Source organism: Lepidochelys olivacea (assembly GCF_965140295.1).
Source record: "Lepidochelys olivacea isolate rLepOli2 genome assembly, chromosome: 19".
NCBI lineage: Eukaryota > Metazoa > Chordata > Testudines > Cheloniidae > Lepidochelys > Lepidochelys olivacea.
This window is the reverse complement of record NC_140429.1, coordinates 1,229,750-1,242,245: the sequence shown is the minus strand read 5'-3', so window position 1 is coordinate 1,242,245 and position 12,496 is coordinate 1,229,750. Positions and strand designations below refer to the sequence as shown.

General features: G+C 52.8%; 1 protein-coding gene across 1 annotated transcript in view; it reads right to left on the bottom strand.

Annotated features, from left to right (window-relative positions):
• EPHA10 (EPH receptor A10) overlaps window positions 1-12,496 on the bottom strand; it is a 115,257-nt gene that overhangs the window by 22,981 nt on the left and 79,780 nt on the right. Inside the window, exons 6-9 of the mRNA XM_084609764.1 lie at window positions 10,717-10,879; window positions 7,858-7,966; window positions 5,091-5,146; window positions 2,066-2,195 (exon numbers count right to left, since the gene is read on the bottom strand). Of these exons, the coding sequence (XP_084465890.1) occupies window positions 2,066-2,195; window positions 5,091-5,146; window positions 7,858-7,966; window positions 10,717-10,879 (458 nt within the window). The remainder of the gene's footprint in view (window positions 1-2,065; window positions 2,196-5,090; window positions 5,147-7,857; window positions 7,967-10,716; window positions 10,880-12,496) is intronic.

Sequence of the window (12,496 nt, the reverse complement as noted above, 5' to 3'; positions counted from 1 at the left end):
AATCCTACAAAGAGCCGAGCAGGTACCAATGGGCTGCTGAGATTCGTTCCTACACTGGTACCTGCTACAGTCCCCTCAGTGCACATAGCAGCACTTCACGGGCACCATGGCCCTTGTCCTCCTGGCTTCAAGGGAGCAGGTGAAAATCACAATCCTCTCCGTCATCCCCAGGGATCTTGTGCCTCCACCCCAGTGGTGCCTCCTTCCTTTACAATCTCTGACGTGTTTGACTGATGCTGCAGACTGGGACTCACTTCTCCTCAGAGGGCGCCACTCTCCACCTTCCTCCAAGGCCTGTCTCAGGTGAGACCCTCCCCTCCAGCAGAAGGAGGGAGCTGAACACATCCAGAGCCCAAGTGGAAGGCACTGTGAGTTCTTACATTTCTCCTCATTCCCCAGAACTCAGCGAGGGGTCAGGCGAGACAAGGCCGCAAGGGCTCTGGGGGAAGTAAGGTGTTTACACCTGCGTTACAGCTGGCGAGGCCCTGCCAGGACCACCATCCAAGTGCATGGCACAGTTCAACTCTCTCCACCCCAGTCAGTCCCAGGTATCTGTTTCCTAGCACATGGCAGCTCCCACAGAAACCTCACCATGGAAAGAAAACCGAGGGTTGTATTTATACACCGGCAATAATGCAAGGAGTCATCTCTTGGAGCGCTCCAACACCTTACAGAGCCAGGGAGTCACGAGCTGCATCGATTTCAGCTAAGTAGCTACTGTGAACAGGTTGATATGGCTCAGCCTCCTGGGCGGGGGAAGAGCACCTTGGAACACATTTGCAGGGAAAAGATCTTGGTTAAAAGCTTGTTTAAGTGGGTCCCCATGCCCTAGAGAGCAACACTGCTGATTTCTGACAGGAGCCTGTTCCCAAGTGACTTGTCTAAATCTCACAAGCTGCGTTAGATGGAGAAGTAGCACTTCTGGAACCAGCTCCTTACAGCTGCACGGAACAACGACCCGATGCAACCCTGAATGCAAAGTGTCAGACTTGTGACCCTGAACCCAGCTAGTCAGATCCACACCTCAGCCAGCCTTCTCTGCACACCCCAGTAACATCCACAGCCTCCCCGAGTCCCTGCAGGGGACAATGTTTTGGAAGATCATTTTGTCATCTAGAAAAGGCTCGAGTGACATTTGATCTCTCTATTCAGGTGCTTATACGGCCCCATGCCTGTAGTGTCTGAGCACCTCTGAAGTGTGTGCAAGCCAAAATATTAATAATTCTCTGTCTCTTGTCCCTTGCAGTCAGCAGGAGGAACTCTAGTCCCAGGGTGAAAAAGGCAGGGTCTCAGATACTGCCGAGTTTCTGTGTCTGTTTCATACTCTCTGGCTCCCTAGGAGGGGGCCAGACAGCAGTCTGACAGTTCAGCCAGCCAGACACACAGCTCTGCTTTTTAAAACAGAAAACTCTTGGCTGCTGACTCAACGTACTGCTCGCAAAATGAATTTACGGTTTTGCTTAAGTCCCAACTAATGGCAAGAGCTACACCAGGGCTCTGTGCCTGGCAAACCCTGAGGCCAGACAGAGGCTGGGGATTACACAGAACTGGGCCACACTCCCTCACCTCTGAGAGGTTCATCCCCTGGGAGTGTAGAAGGGTTTTTGGGGGGTGAGCAACGTCACTCAGAACGCAGGCCCGCCGGCACCTGCCAGAGGGGTAGTGAGCTCTCACTGCACTCGCCCTGGCTCCTAGCTGGGGGTCAGGCTGCAGACAGGTGCCAGCAGCATTTGCTGGGCTACATGACAGAGACTGGAGAAGAACTGAGCTGGGAGGTAAGCTGTGACCTGCTCCACCTGGAAATCCTGCCTCAGCCTGGGATTGCAGCCTGGAGCCCTGTGAACCCTGCTGGGAATTAGCCCCTTGGGGTGAAAGAGGAGCTAGAAACCCTCCCTCCCCATGAGGCTGTAAATCCACACCCAATGCCCATCCAATGGGCTGAGCACACGCTCTCCTCTTCAGACTGATCGCTGTGTCCCCGTGGCACAGGCGTCCTCGGCCCAGCAGGAATGCCCCTCTGCAGAGCCCACCGGGAGCCACGCTGCAGTGTCTCGAACCAGAATACTTGCCTGTTCCAATGATCCGCTCGATCTTGATACTCGAGTTGTCGAGCTCTTTGGCAAAGAGGTGCACGGCCTGCATGGGGTCTTCACAGGTGTCAGGGTCAATATATGTCCTCCTGGTTGGTATCTTAACTACAGCAAAGAGGGGGAATAAACAGAGTATGTGTGAGAAGAAAACCCTGTGTCACCTCCGCAAAGCTCTGCCCAGCCGGGATCCCACTGAGAGAGAGGGAGCAGAGTGCGAACCAGCAGGAGCTCTGCCCTCTCTTTACCTGCCAGCACCGCGAACCCCCTCCAGGCTGCAGTCCCCTCGCTGTCTCCAGTACTCCTGTTGCTGCTCTTTGCTCCCTGGCCTTTAGCTGCGCTTTGGGGCTCAGGACCTGAATTGGGCCCACACTGAGGGACACTGCAGCAGCTAATCCACGCCTACAGCTTTCCTTTCGGACACCGTGTCCCCTTTCAGGGTCTGAGAATGCCGCTCAGAGAAAGCCACACCAGAGCAGCGTCCACATATCGGCTGAGCACAGTCCTCCATGTAAATGCAGAAAGCCCAAGTATTCTGTAGCACCCAGAGCGCCAGGACGCAAGCCTCGGCAGAGGATGGGAGCAGCAGCAGGAGCCGGACTCAGCACTGGAGCAACAGCATCTATCTGGATTTAATTTAACTAAAAAACACTGCTGTTTAAACAGGTAATTAGCTCTTCAGCTTAACGAAGCCCAACAATAACTTCCCTAGGACCCTACAAACCTGTGTCCTCCGGCAGTGCTGCTTGGGCCCCTTGTGGAGGCCCTCTCCTGTCTGCGTAGCAAGGGGATTTGGAAAAGAACACGCAGCTCTGCAACCTACATTATGCTCCGCGGCTCCCAGCCCCTCCCGCACCGGGGAGATCTTTGCAAGGCTCTGCTCTTTATCTCACAGCCCCAAACTACATTTGGCAAATAGACGGTCCTCTCCTCTCTGTACACTGTTAACGAAACAGAATGAAGTGAGGCAGACAGCTGTTAGGGTCGTCTATGGAAACGATCACTAAGGCCAGGGGACCGGGCTTCCATTCCCCAGGACGCGCCATCCATTCAGGCTACAGCCATATTGACACAGCACCATTCTGAACCACCAGTGATATCACGGTGCCAACACGCAGAGCTCCTCTCCTCATGGCTTTAGCCCCCAGACCACCTCTAGAGATACAGCCAGCTCCGGCTACAGGTCAGGTTTGCTCTATGTGGGCTGGAGGGCTGGTCAGAACTGCCATTAGGACAAGCCGGGGAGCATTGTTTGGAGTGCTTCTCTGGGTCCGAACGCAGGAGCTTTGCTTCCAGCATCAGGACTGATGGAGCAGACGTGCTGCCTCTCCCCGGATCGGCCTCAGCAGGAACCTCCTGCCTTTTGGGACCAACACTGCACTAGCTAAAACCTATGAGAAACTTGGCTCTATCAGTTTGCTACCAAGTTCCTACAGGGAGAAAAGGGAACCGTTCCCTCTGCTCATTCTCACACCGCCCAGCTCAAACAGAGATGACAGCCCTTGAACTCAAGGAGCCGCCCCTCGGAGTCTGAGCAGATCCGCCTCCCAGGTTAATCCTCGCCTACCTGAACAGTCCAAGCCCTCCAGCAGGGATAATTATAACCATGAGCTGTTCCAGGCCCCGATGATCAGCAGCATGGATTGCAAAGCCTTCCCCGCACGCCACTACCATCTGCTAAATGGTAACTGACACTGCCCGGACTGCGCCCAGGAGAGCCAAGTGCAGTGAGAGCAACCCAGTTACAAAGAAAAAGAGGACTTGTGGCACCTTAGAGACTAACCAATTTATTTGAGCATAAGTTTTCATGAGCTACAGCTCACTTCAGATGAAGTGAGCTGTAACTCACAAAAGCTTATGCTCAAATAAATTGGTTAGTCTCTAAGGTGCCACAAGTCCTCCTTTTCTTTTTGCGAATACAGACTAACACGGCTGCTACTCTGAAAACAGTTACAAAGAACATTGCACAGCGCGGGTGGGGACCGTTGCTTCCACTCACAGGTTTCCTGTAAACCTTCATTTTAAATTCCCAGAACAAATAACAAAGACAGGAGCATGTTGGCTCTGCTGCTCCTGGGGCCTCTGCTCCCAACACAACAGCACTGGGTGCCCTGACCTCAGGGGTTTGCCTTGCTCAACCCAGAGGGGCAAAGACTGACTGAGTTTCTGCACATTCCAAACAGGCAGGGGGCTGCTCCTATTGGGGAACCAAACCAGCAGCGAAGGCCAATCCCACGTCTACTGAGCACAAATTCCAAAGAGCAAATATAACGCATGCGGTTCCTCTGGCGTCCTGCCTGTGTGTGATGGCACCGGAGGTTGGGATCAGGACACCAGGAGCAACCCCCTCCCTACCCAGATCACTAACACGTAGCCTAAGAAACCCCAGCTGCTGCACTTCATCTCTCCCTGCTTTGTATGGAAAACTCTCAGCAATAATCAAAGATCCTGAAAAGCGGATGATGGCAGCAAAGGCTTGTCTGAAAGCGTACGGATTCTGCTGCCTCTCAGATGCTGCAGGGAGCAGAAGAGGAGGTCTGTGCTTAACTGGCATATGCCAGGAATCAAATACACTCGTCAGTTCTGACATTTGCATTTCCTTTGACAACTGTTGTCTGTAAAATTATCGCTGCTTGGTAATCAAGAGATGCCCCAGAAAACAAACCCCCGCCCTCCCGTAGCTGGATGTGAAAAGCTGACAGAATAATTCATACGCCCTCGAGAAAGCTGAAAGCACCTCCGTTTCCTGTGGCTTGCCAGTGACCTCCCTGAGCAGCCAGCGCTCTGTGCGCAGGAAGGACGGCCACTGGCTTATGAAGCTGTCAAGCCAGCTGTCTCCAGGGAGCCTTGCTGTGCTGAGCTGGCCTTCTCTGGGCTAACACGGGATGACAGCACTTCAAAAGGAAGGATTCCGGGCTGCTCTGCAGACAGCAGGGTTGTTAATAACAGTAAATGCAGAGCTCCCCATGCAATCGGACAGCACAGTGGCCAGACGTCACTTACAGTGGAAGTACAGCTCCTCGTCTCCGTCCTGGCTGGCTTTGCTGTACCCACACTGTCTGCAATGAGAAGCAATATTCATGTTAGGCCTTGGGTGTGAATCTCCCACTGGATACAAAGCCCCAAATGCCAGTGCCCAAGAGTGCTGTCCAACCCCCCAAAATACACCAGCACAAGAAGCCAGAGGTCAGGGCCAAGCAAACCTGTACACTTAACCACTGTGATCCCAACCCCAGCAGGAGAGAATTGCTGTGGCAGGGACTGGATGTGGAGCTGCATCTTCTGCTGTGGGAGTGGAAGAGCCTAGGGGTTACTCTGCAGCACAGCAGACAAGCAAATGGCTGGGGGCAAACCGCGCAGAGTGGGACCAGGCAGATCCGGGGCTGGGGTAGAAGCCAACAAAGGGCAGGTCAAATCTGGAGCAGCAACATGAAGGCAAGTTCTGAACTCCCAGGGATAATGACGGAGCAGCATCTCCAGGTCATTTCCAGCCCACACGAAGAGCACTCTGGTCTCCTAAGCCGATGGGCACCAGACGCCTGGTATTCTGACACACAGAGCATTTGCTAGCTTGGTCATGCGGATAACTCAGATGTCCACATCCTCTGACAGGTGCAGCTAAACCCTGCAGCAGCCAGGATATTTGCCCGTGTGTCCACACCCCTGTAATCTCAGCCTGACACCACCCTTTTTTTAGAAAAGATGCTAGTCAAACGCCCTGGGCTGGACAGACTCGCCTCAGTGCCGCAAGCAACAAAGTCACCAGGATTTCAGACATGGCACTCGTAGTGTGACCGTCAGATCCCTGCTCTGACCTTCAGGGACTCCTGTTAGCATAGATACAAAGCCAGCTCTGCTGAGCTCCTATGGACCACTAGTCAGCAGCCTAAACCCTCCCTGGGCTGATGCTGCACTGGCTGCGGGCAGTGGGAAAAGTCCTGCTGGCATCCAAGGGAGCAGGGCCCCAGTGAGGACCAAGCAGGAGTGTGAGGCTGCCCCAGATGCTGGGTGGCCTCTGTCTTAGAGAGGACCATTTTGTTCATAAACTAAAAGCAAAGCCAACACCACACCCTGCTGTTCCTCTGGCAACTTCCCACCTCAGCACCCCCATTGACACCAGCTCCACGCCAGAGGGAGGAAAGAATTTCCCCAGCTCCAAAGCAGGGGCCCAGAGCCTTGCACCAGGGCTGCCTGCACCTGCAAACTGTGCAACTCTAAACAAAGGAAACAAGCCTCCCCTCCCTTGGAGCTGCTCCTCTGCCACCCCAGGGCATTCAGGGGAAACGGCAGCTACTGAGGGGGGGGGGGGGGTGAATTCTTGATGCCTGTGTGAGCCTGGCTCTTGGAGCTCAGGCATTCTGTGCACCAGAGCTCGAGCTCGGCCTGCCACTCTGGAGCCCCACCCCACCCCCGCTGCTCCAACAAGGGGCCTAGGGACCTGGGATTCCCGAGGTGAAGCAAGTGACAGTGGCTTGCTCTCACCCCAGCCCTGTCGTTACACAACACACTAGTCTTCACTCGTAATTTTTTATTATTCTGTTTACTTAAATTAGTCTCATTTGGGGCTCAATTTAATCTTTTAAGTAAAAAAATATAGATCGTTACACTGAACCATCTGTCAGATGACTACAGATGCCTCTCTGAACCATTTCTCTGGTTCTAGCAGTCCTGGCAGGAGGAATGGAGATCGGAGCGAGTGACTCCGAAGATAGCACAATTATCTGCTTCATATACTTCCCAATGCAGTTTGGAACTCCAGCTGTCTGGGTTTCACCCATCCTTCAACTCCAGAGCTAGACCCAGCCAAAGCAAACACCTGAGCCTTGGAAAAGCCCCAGATTAGGAAGATTAACAGAAATATAGATTTTTAAAATGCTAAGGTAACTTAAGGGAATTTCTATCCTTGATTTACCAGTTGGTGAAGTGAAGAGTTTCACACTGTTTGGAGATGTCCCAGTGTAACCCACTGGTGACACATGACCCGAACCACAGAGAATGCAAGTCTGTTACAGTTCCAAGATACAGCCAGGAGTGCAGAGACTCTCATGCTCTCTCTGAAGGTCTCCAGTTGGCCAGCATGGTGGCCACATTGCAAACAGTGCAGAGAATCCTGGGGGTTTAGTTGTTATCCACTGTAGCCAACAAAGTCTCCCAGATTTCTCCCCTGCTTCCCACCCAGGCCCATTGTCACAGTCACATCGATAGTTCACTGAGCACCACTGTGGCTGCAGACACACGGCTCTGGGTAAGCTTTCCCCACTGCCCGTTCCCCAAAACCCTCTGACCTCGGGAAAGTGCCTCACGTGTGTGACAACAGCCCAGCCTGGGCCTTGGCAGACTGTGGACCACTCGGAAAACTGCTCTAGCCAGAGCCTGGGGGAGCTCTGAATGCCACCAGCCGCTCCTGGCCAAAGTATTTGATTTGCCAAAGTATTTTTCAGCTACAGAACCCTGGAAGCCCACTTGATCCCCTGGCACAAACACCGGCTATTCCAAGCCTGGAACAGGAAGGTGACATTCACCCCTGTGCAGAGGGCCAGCTCTAGGCCTTGTGTTGGCCCTGTCTATGAGTGGATCTGACCCTAAGGCAGCCAAACACGCAGTCCATAGGACAGAACTTGGCTGCTACAGAGACGTGTCTCTTTCCCAGTGTCCCCCGAACCCCAGCCGCAGCATTAGGAGCATTAGCTACACCAAGTCAGCAAGCCGCCCCCAGAAATCCTTGGTCTATAGCCATATGCACAATGGAAGAGGCGGGAAGTCTGCTCACCTCCTCCAGATCATCACACCAATCACCATGGAAACCAGCACAATCAACCCAGCGATTGCAACCACGATGATGATGATGATAGGGTTCTGCTCACTGGGAGCCACAGTCACTGCCAAGGAGGGAAACGAAACAGGGGTTAGGTCTGTATTCCCCTCTGCACATACCCGGCACCATGGTTACAACTCCAGATCAGCCTGCCTTGGCTCGTGCTGCATTCCTGCACCAAGGGCACCAGGAATAGCCAGCATCAAGTGCAGAGCCCTGGCAAGGTCGTGGTGTGTGTCCACTCCCAGCCCGCCAAAGCACCAAGCTCCAGGGCGCTTCTGCACCAGACAGCACTGCATCACTGGCAGTGTTTGATAGGCCCCTCCTGTTTAAACACAACTGGAAAAGGGGACGAAACTCTGGGTGTTTCTAGGGCAAAACAAAAGCGAGAGAGAGAGACTGAGGTAGGGTGAAAAATCTTGCAGGCTTTTCTGCATCATAAAGCACCAAGAAAGGGGACAAAGCAGGTCACTTTTAACAGCCTCCCCTTACACATTTGCCCTAGGCCAGTGGTTCTCAGCCAGAGGGACGCGTAGCTCCGGGGGTATGCAAAGGTCTTCCAGGGGGTACAGCCGCTCATCTAGATATTTGCCTACTTTTACAACAGGCTACATAAAAAGCACTAGCAAAGTTAGTACAAACTAAAATTTTATACAAACAAAATGAGAAAGTCACCCATTCTTCAGTAACAGTGTGCTGTGATACTTCTCTATTTTTATGTCTGAATTTGTAAGCAAGTGGGTTTTAAGTGAGATGAAATTTGGGGGTACACAAGAGAAATCAGACTCCTGAAAGGGGTACAGTAGTATGACTAAGTTGAGAGTCCAGTGCACTAGACTAAGCCGGCAGTTTGCAGATGTTACGTGGTCTGAAAACTTTGCCTAAGCCACAACCTTGCCCTGATGGCTGAAGCTGAGAAAACATTTCTACCAGGTTTCAGAGTAGCAGCCGTGTTAGTCTGTATTCGCAAAAAGAAAAGGTGTACTTGTGGCACCTTAGAGACTAACCAATTTATTTGAGCATAAGATGAAGTGAGCTGTAGCTTACTTATGCTTCTGCTCAAATAAATTGGTTAGCCTATAAGGTGCCACAGGTCCTCTTTTTCTTATTTCCACCAGGATACATTTGAAATGCAGGAAGTGATTTTCATGCTGACCCCTTATTAGCAGCACACGACCTGTCTGATGTCAGGCCAGACCTGAGAGCAAGGGGTCACAGTAGCTGCTCATGTAAAGGCAGCAAGGGGAGCTCCACGTGCTATTTTCGTAGGGTCTGCAGCACTAGGGCTGGTTTTTAACTCTAATTTCACAAGGAGACTGGTAGCTTCTTTCCAAACCAAAAGCAGCTAGACAAAAGCTAGAGGATTTGCCACACCTTGGTAAGGCTGTAAACACACTTGAGTCTCAAATCTTGCCATGATCCCTTGGAGCATCTCCCTGTCCCAGAGCTCGGCCCCTCCTCCTGCTAAACCAGCTCAGGTTCCTCTAGCACAGACCTTGAGAAACTTTCTCTGCAAGCGGCAAGCTGCTTTTTATTGTTATTTCTCTAGCTCCCGTGCTGAGGCCATTCTGGCAGCCAGAGCCAGCGCAAGCAGAGTGAAGGCCAGTGTTGACAGGGTGAGCAGAGGAACCTCTAGCCATCAGCTCTCATGGCGGACTCCTCATTCTATTAGCTGATGTTTAGGAAATAGTCCTGTTTATGGGGGAGACACATTAAAATGTACAGATGGTCTCCCTCACTAGTTCAATACTTTCCTCTCCTGCATTGGCGAACAGAGGTCTGAGATAGGACATTCGATAGACAACTTTTACTGGATTCAATGAATTCTGAAAATATTTCCGTGTGGTAAATGGATGCAATTTAAAGCCCTGTTAGACACAATCTCTGGACATTCATTTCCAGCCAGAGTGGGGTATTAAACTGAAACCTACCGTCTCCCTGACCCCCTCCTTTAGACAGTGAAATAAGATGTTCTTGACAACAGGTTTGAATGGAAGCTGTAAAAGGTAAAAACCCCAACAAAATCCAGTGAAGCCGATTCAGCTAGTCAGCAAAGTGACAAAAACCCTAAGTGCTCCATGGACCAGGGCTCTAGCGGGGTAGAGCAACCGTCTCTGATCTGGACGCAGGCTCGAGACCAGCTCTGCCTCCATGTGAAATGATCTGAAGGACCCTGGTTTTGTTTTCACTGGACGATCGTGCACTTAACCCCTCTTTTCTGTGGCATTACTTGTGGCTCAGAGGATAGAAAGACAGGTAAAGTGCCCTTCACAGTTCAGCAGGCAGCAACGGACAGCCATTCCCATCTGACAGCTCTTTGGTGGCCCCTGTGAATGGAACCGGGGGGATCCATCCAGATGTCAATGTCACAAAAACCGAGTCACAATTGGCCCTAGTGGGCGTCCTCCTTGGCAGCCTCAGTAGAAATCTCAGAGATGTCCAGTAAATTTCTCCCCTCCTACTGCCGAGGGGGCTCCCTCTAGGGCAGGGCAGGTGGGTGCCCTTGTGCAGGTGGGTGCTGTACGTGCTCTGTGGACGATCCGAGGGCGTCAGCCTGCAAGGCTGTCAAGCCAGCAGCCCTCATTGGCACTACATCAATCTCTGACATTGGAAGAAAACGAGGGCCTAGGAAGGAACAGGCCCTCGCTCAACAGAAGGGCCCACTCCCTCCTTAGGGGACAGGCCTACACCCAGAACAGACTCAGTTGAGTCTCCAGCACGAACCGTGAGCCGTAGAGCTGCTCCAGCTCAAAGTAACGCACCTGACGTGTGCTCTGTGTTCGATACGCACCCCACTGGCCTGCCTGCACTTACGTTCCCCCAAGGTCTCCACTTCGATGGCAGGACTATAGTTTCCATAACCCTGGGCTGACGCCGTCCGGATCTGGAAGACGTAGAGCGTGCCAGGCCTGAGGTTACTGACTGTCACGGCCGTCGACGCGGTTTTCACGGTCGAGTAACTTTGATCTCTTTGATCCTATGAAATAATGAAACACGGGAGATTTAACAAGATGGACAGCTGTCCTCTAGCTGATCTGTGGAGCAGCTGTCTTATTGCTGTGTCTCTGGGTCCCAGCAGGGCTGACTAGCCAAACGTTAGACCATCAACGAAAATGAAATGTTTGCTAGATGCCTCATTAATAGAAATTACAAGTTACAAGAAGAGCAAATCAAACGCAGCGAGGACTAGACGATGTGACTAGTGAGAGGCTGGGGAATGTGTGGTTATAAAAGGGGCGACACCAGCTTCGTGGGCTGTCCTCTCCCATTCACGTCTTTACATTTTCTTTCACACCACCTTGCATGCTGGGAGAGTGCACGCCAAGCCCCTTCCCCCTCCGCCTCCAAGGAGGTCCTGAGCGTGGCACTGCTTACAGGACACGATTAATATTAAATCACCATATAGCAAAAAGTAGTTCCACCAGGTAGGGCTGAAAATAAACAGCTAACCAGGCCTGGCGTTCCAGCCAGCAAAGGGTACTGGGTGCATTCACACACCGCATGCACTCAGACACCAGCCAGCGCACTCCTGTCCCCCACCCCAGCCCGAGTGACCATCTCCAAAGAACCCCAGAGGACGGGCAGAGGGTGGTTGTGGATGTACCTTGGGCAGCCCTGATATGGAAGGACATTCGGAGGGGTTGCGTGGCATGTCCTGGGGGAAGCACTGAGTACACAATCAAGCCAGTGACCGGGCCCAGCTCATCGAGGGGACACGGGTGCGCAACGACACTGCCTGAAAGCAGCCCTGGGAAGTCGCTGGCCGAAGATGCCGGCATCCCAAAGGGATATCAGAGGAGAAGAGTCCGAAGGGAGGGACAGGCTGGAAGGTGCTAAATGACCCCTAAAAGCATCAGGGCAGGTTGGGGGGATGAGTCACCTGAGGGGCCAAGAGTCCCATGCTCAGTACCCTGGATAGGGTGGAGGCTCGAACAGAGAGGCTCTTGGAGGAATCAGGGGAAGGGGAAAGGGCAGGCTGAGCGAGAGCAGAGGCAGGTTAGGACAGAGGCAAGTTGGTGCATCCTGGCAGCAGTATGGCCATCTCCTTAAGCTCCCTCTGTAACAAAGGGGCCTTTCAGGCTGGGACAATGGGTGAGAATTTGCAGCTGGGTCTGCAGAGAGGGGTTGATTTAAATTAAATAGGAGCTGCTGCACATCCCTGGCCCTGGGGGGTTGCTACAAGCCATTTCCAAGGAGAGGAGAAGGGACCTTCAGCCTCTGGCGAGAGGCAGAGGGGAGGGGCTGAGGCTGAGCAATGAGCAGGTTCTCAGTGAAAGGCACCAAATGGGGGCCACAGCCCCAAAGAGGGCTCTGGCTGCAGCTGGGCCAGAGCCCAGGAGAACCCTGAAAAGCAAAGAGCAGGGTAGAGGTGTGAGGGGCAGAGGAGACAGTGCCCAACAGAATCCGCCCCAGAGGAACGCTTATACTCACTGCACTACTCAGGAGGACAACACGTCCACCGTTTGGAATCTGAACACCTGCTGCAACCAGGCCATCTGGAGAGGGCCCTCTCCACAAACTGGAGCCAGCTCTGAATGCTGTTCTACACGCAGGTGGTCTAGGGAGACCTGGGTTACCCAGCCCAACAAGGCCT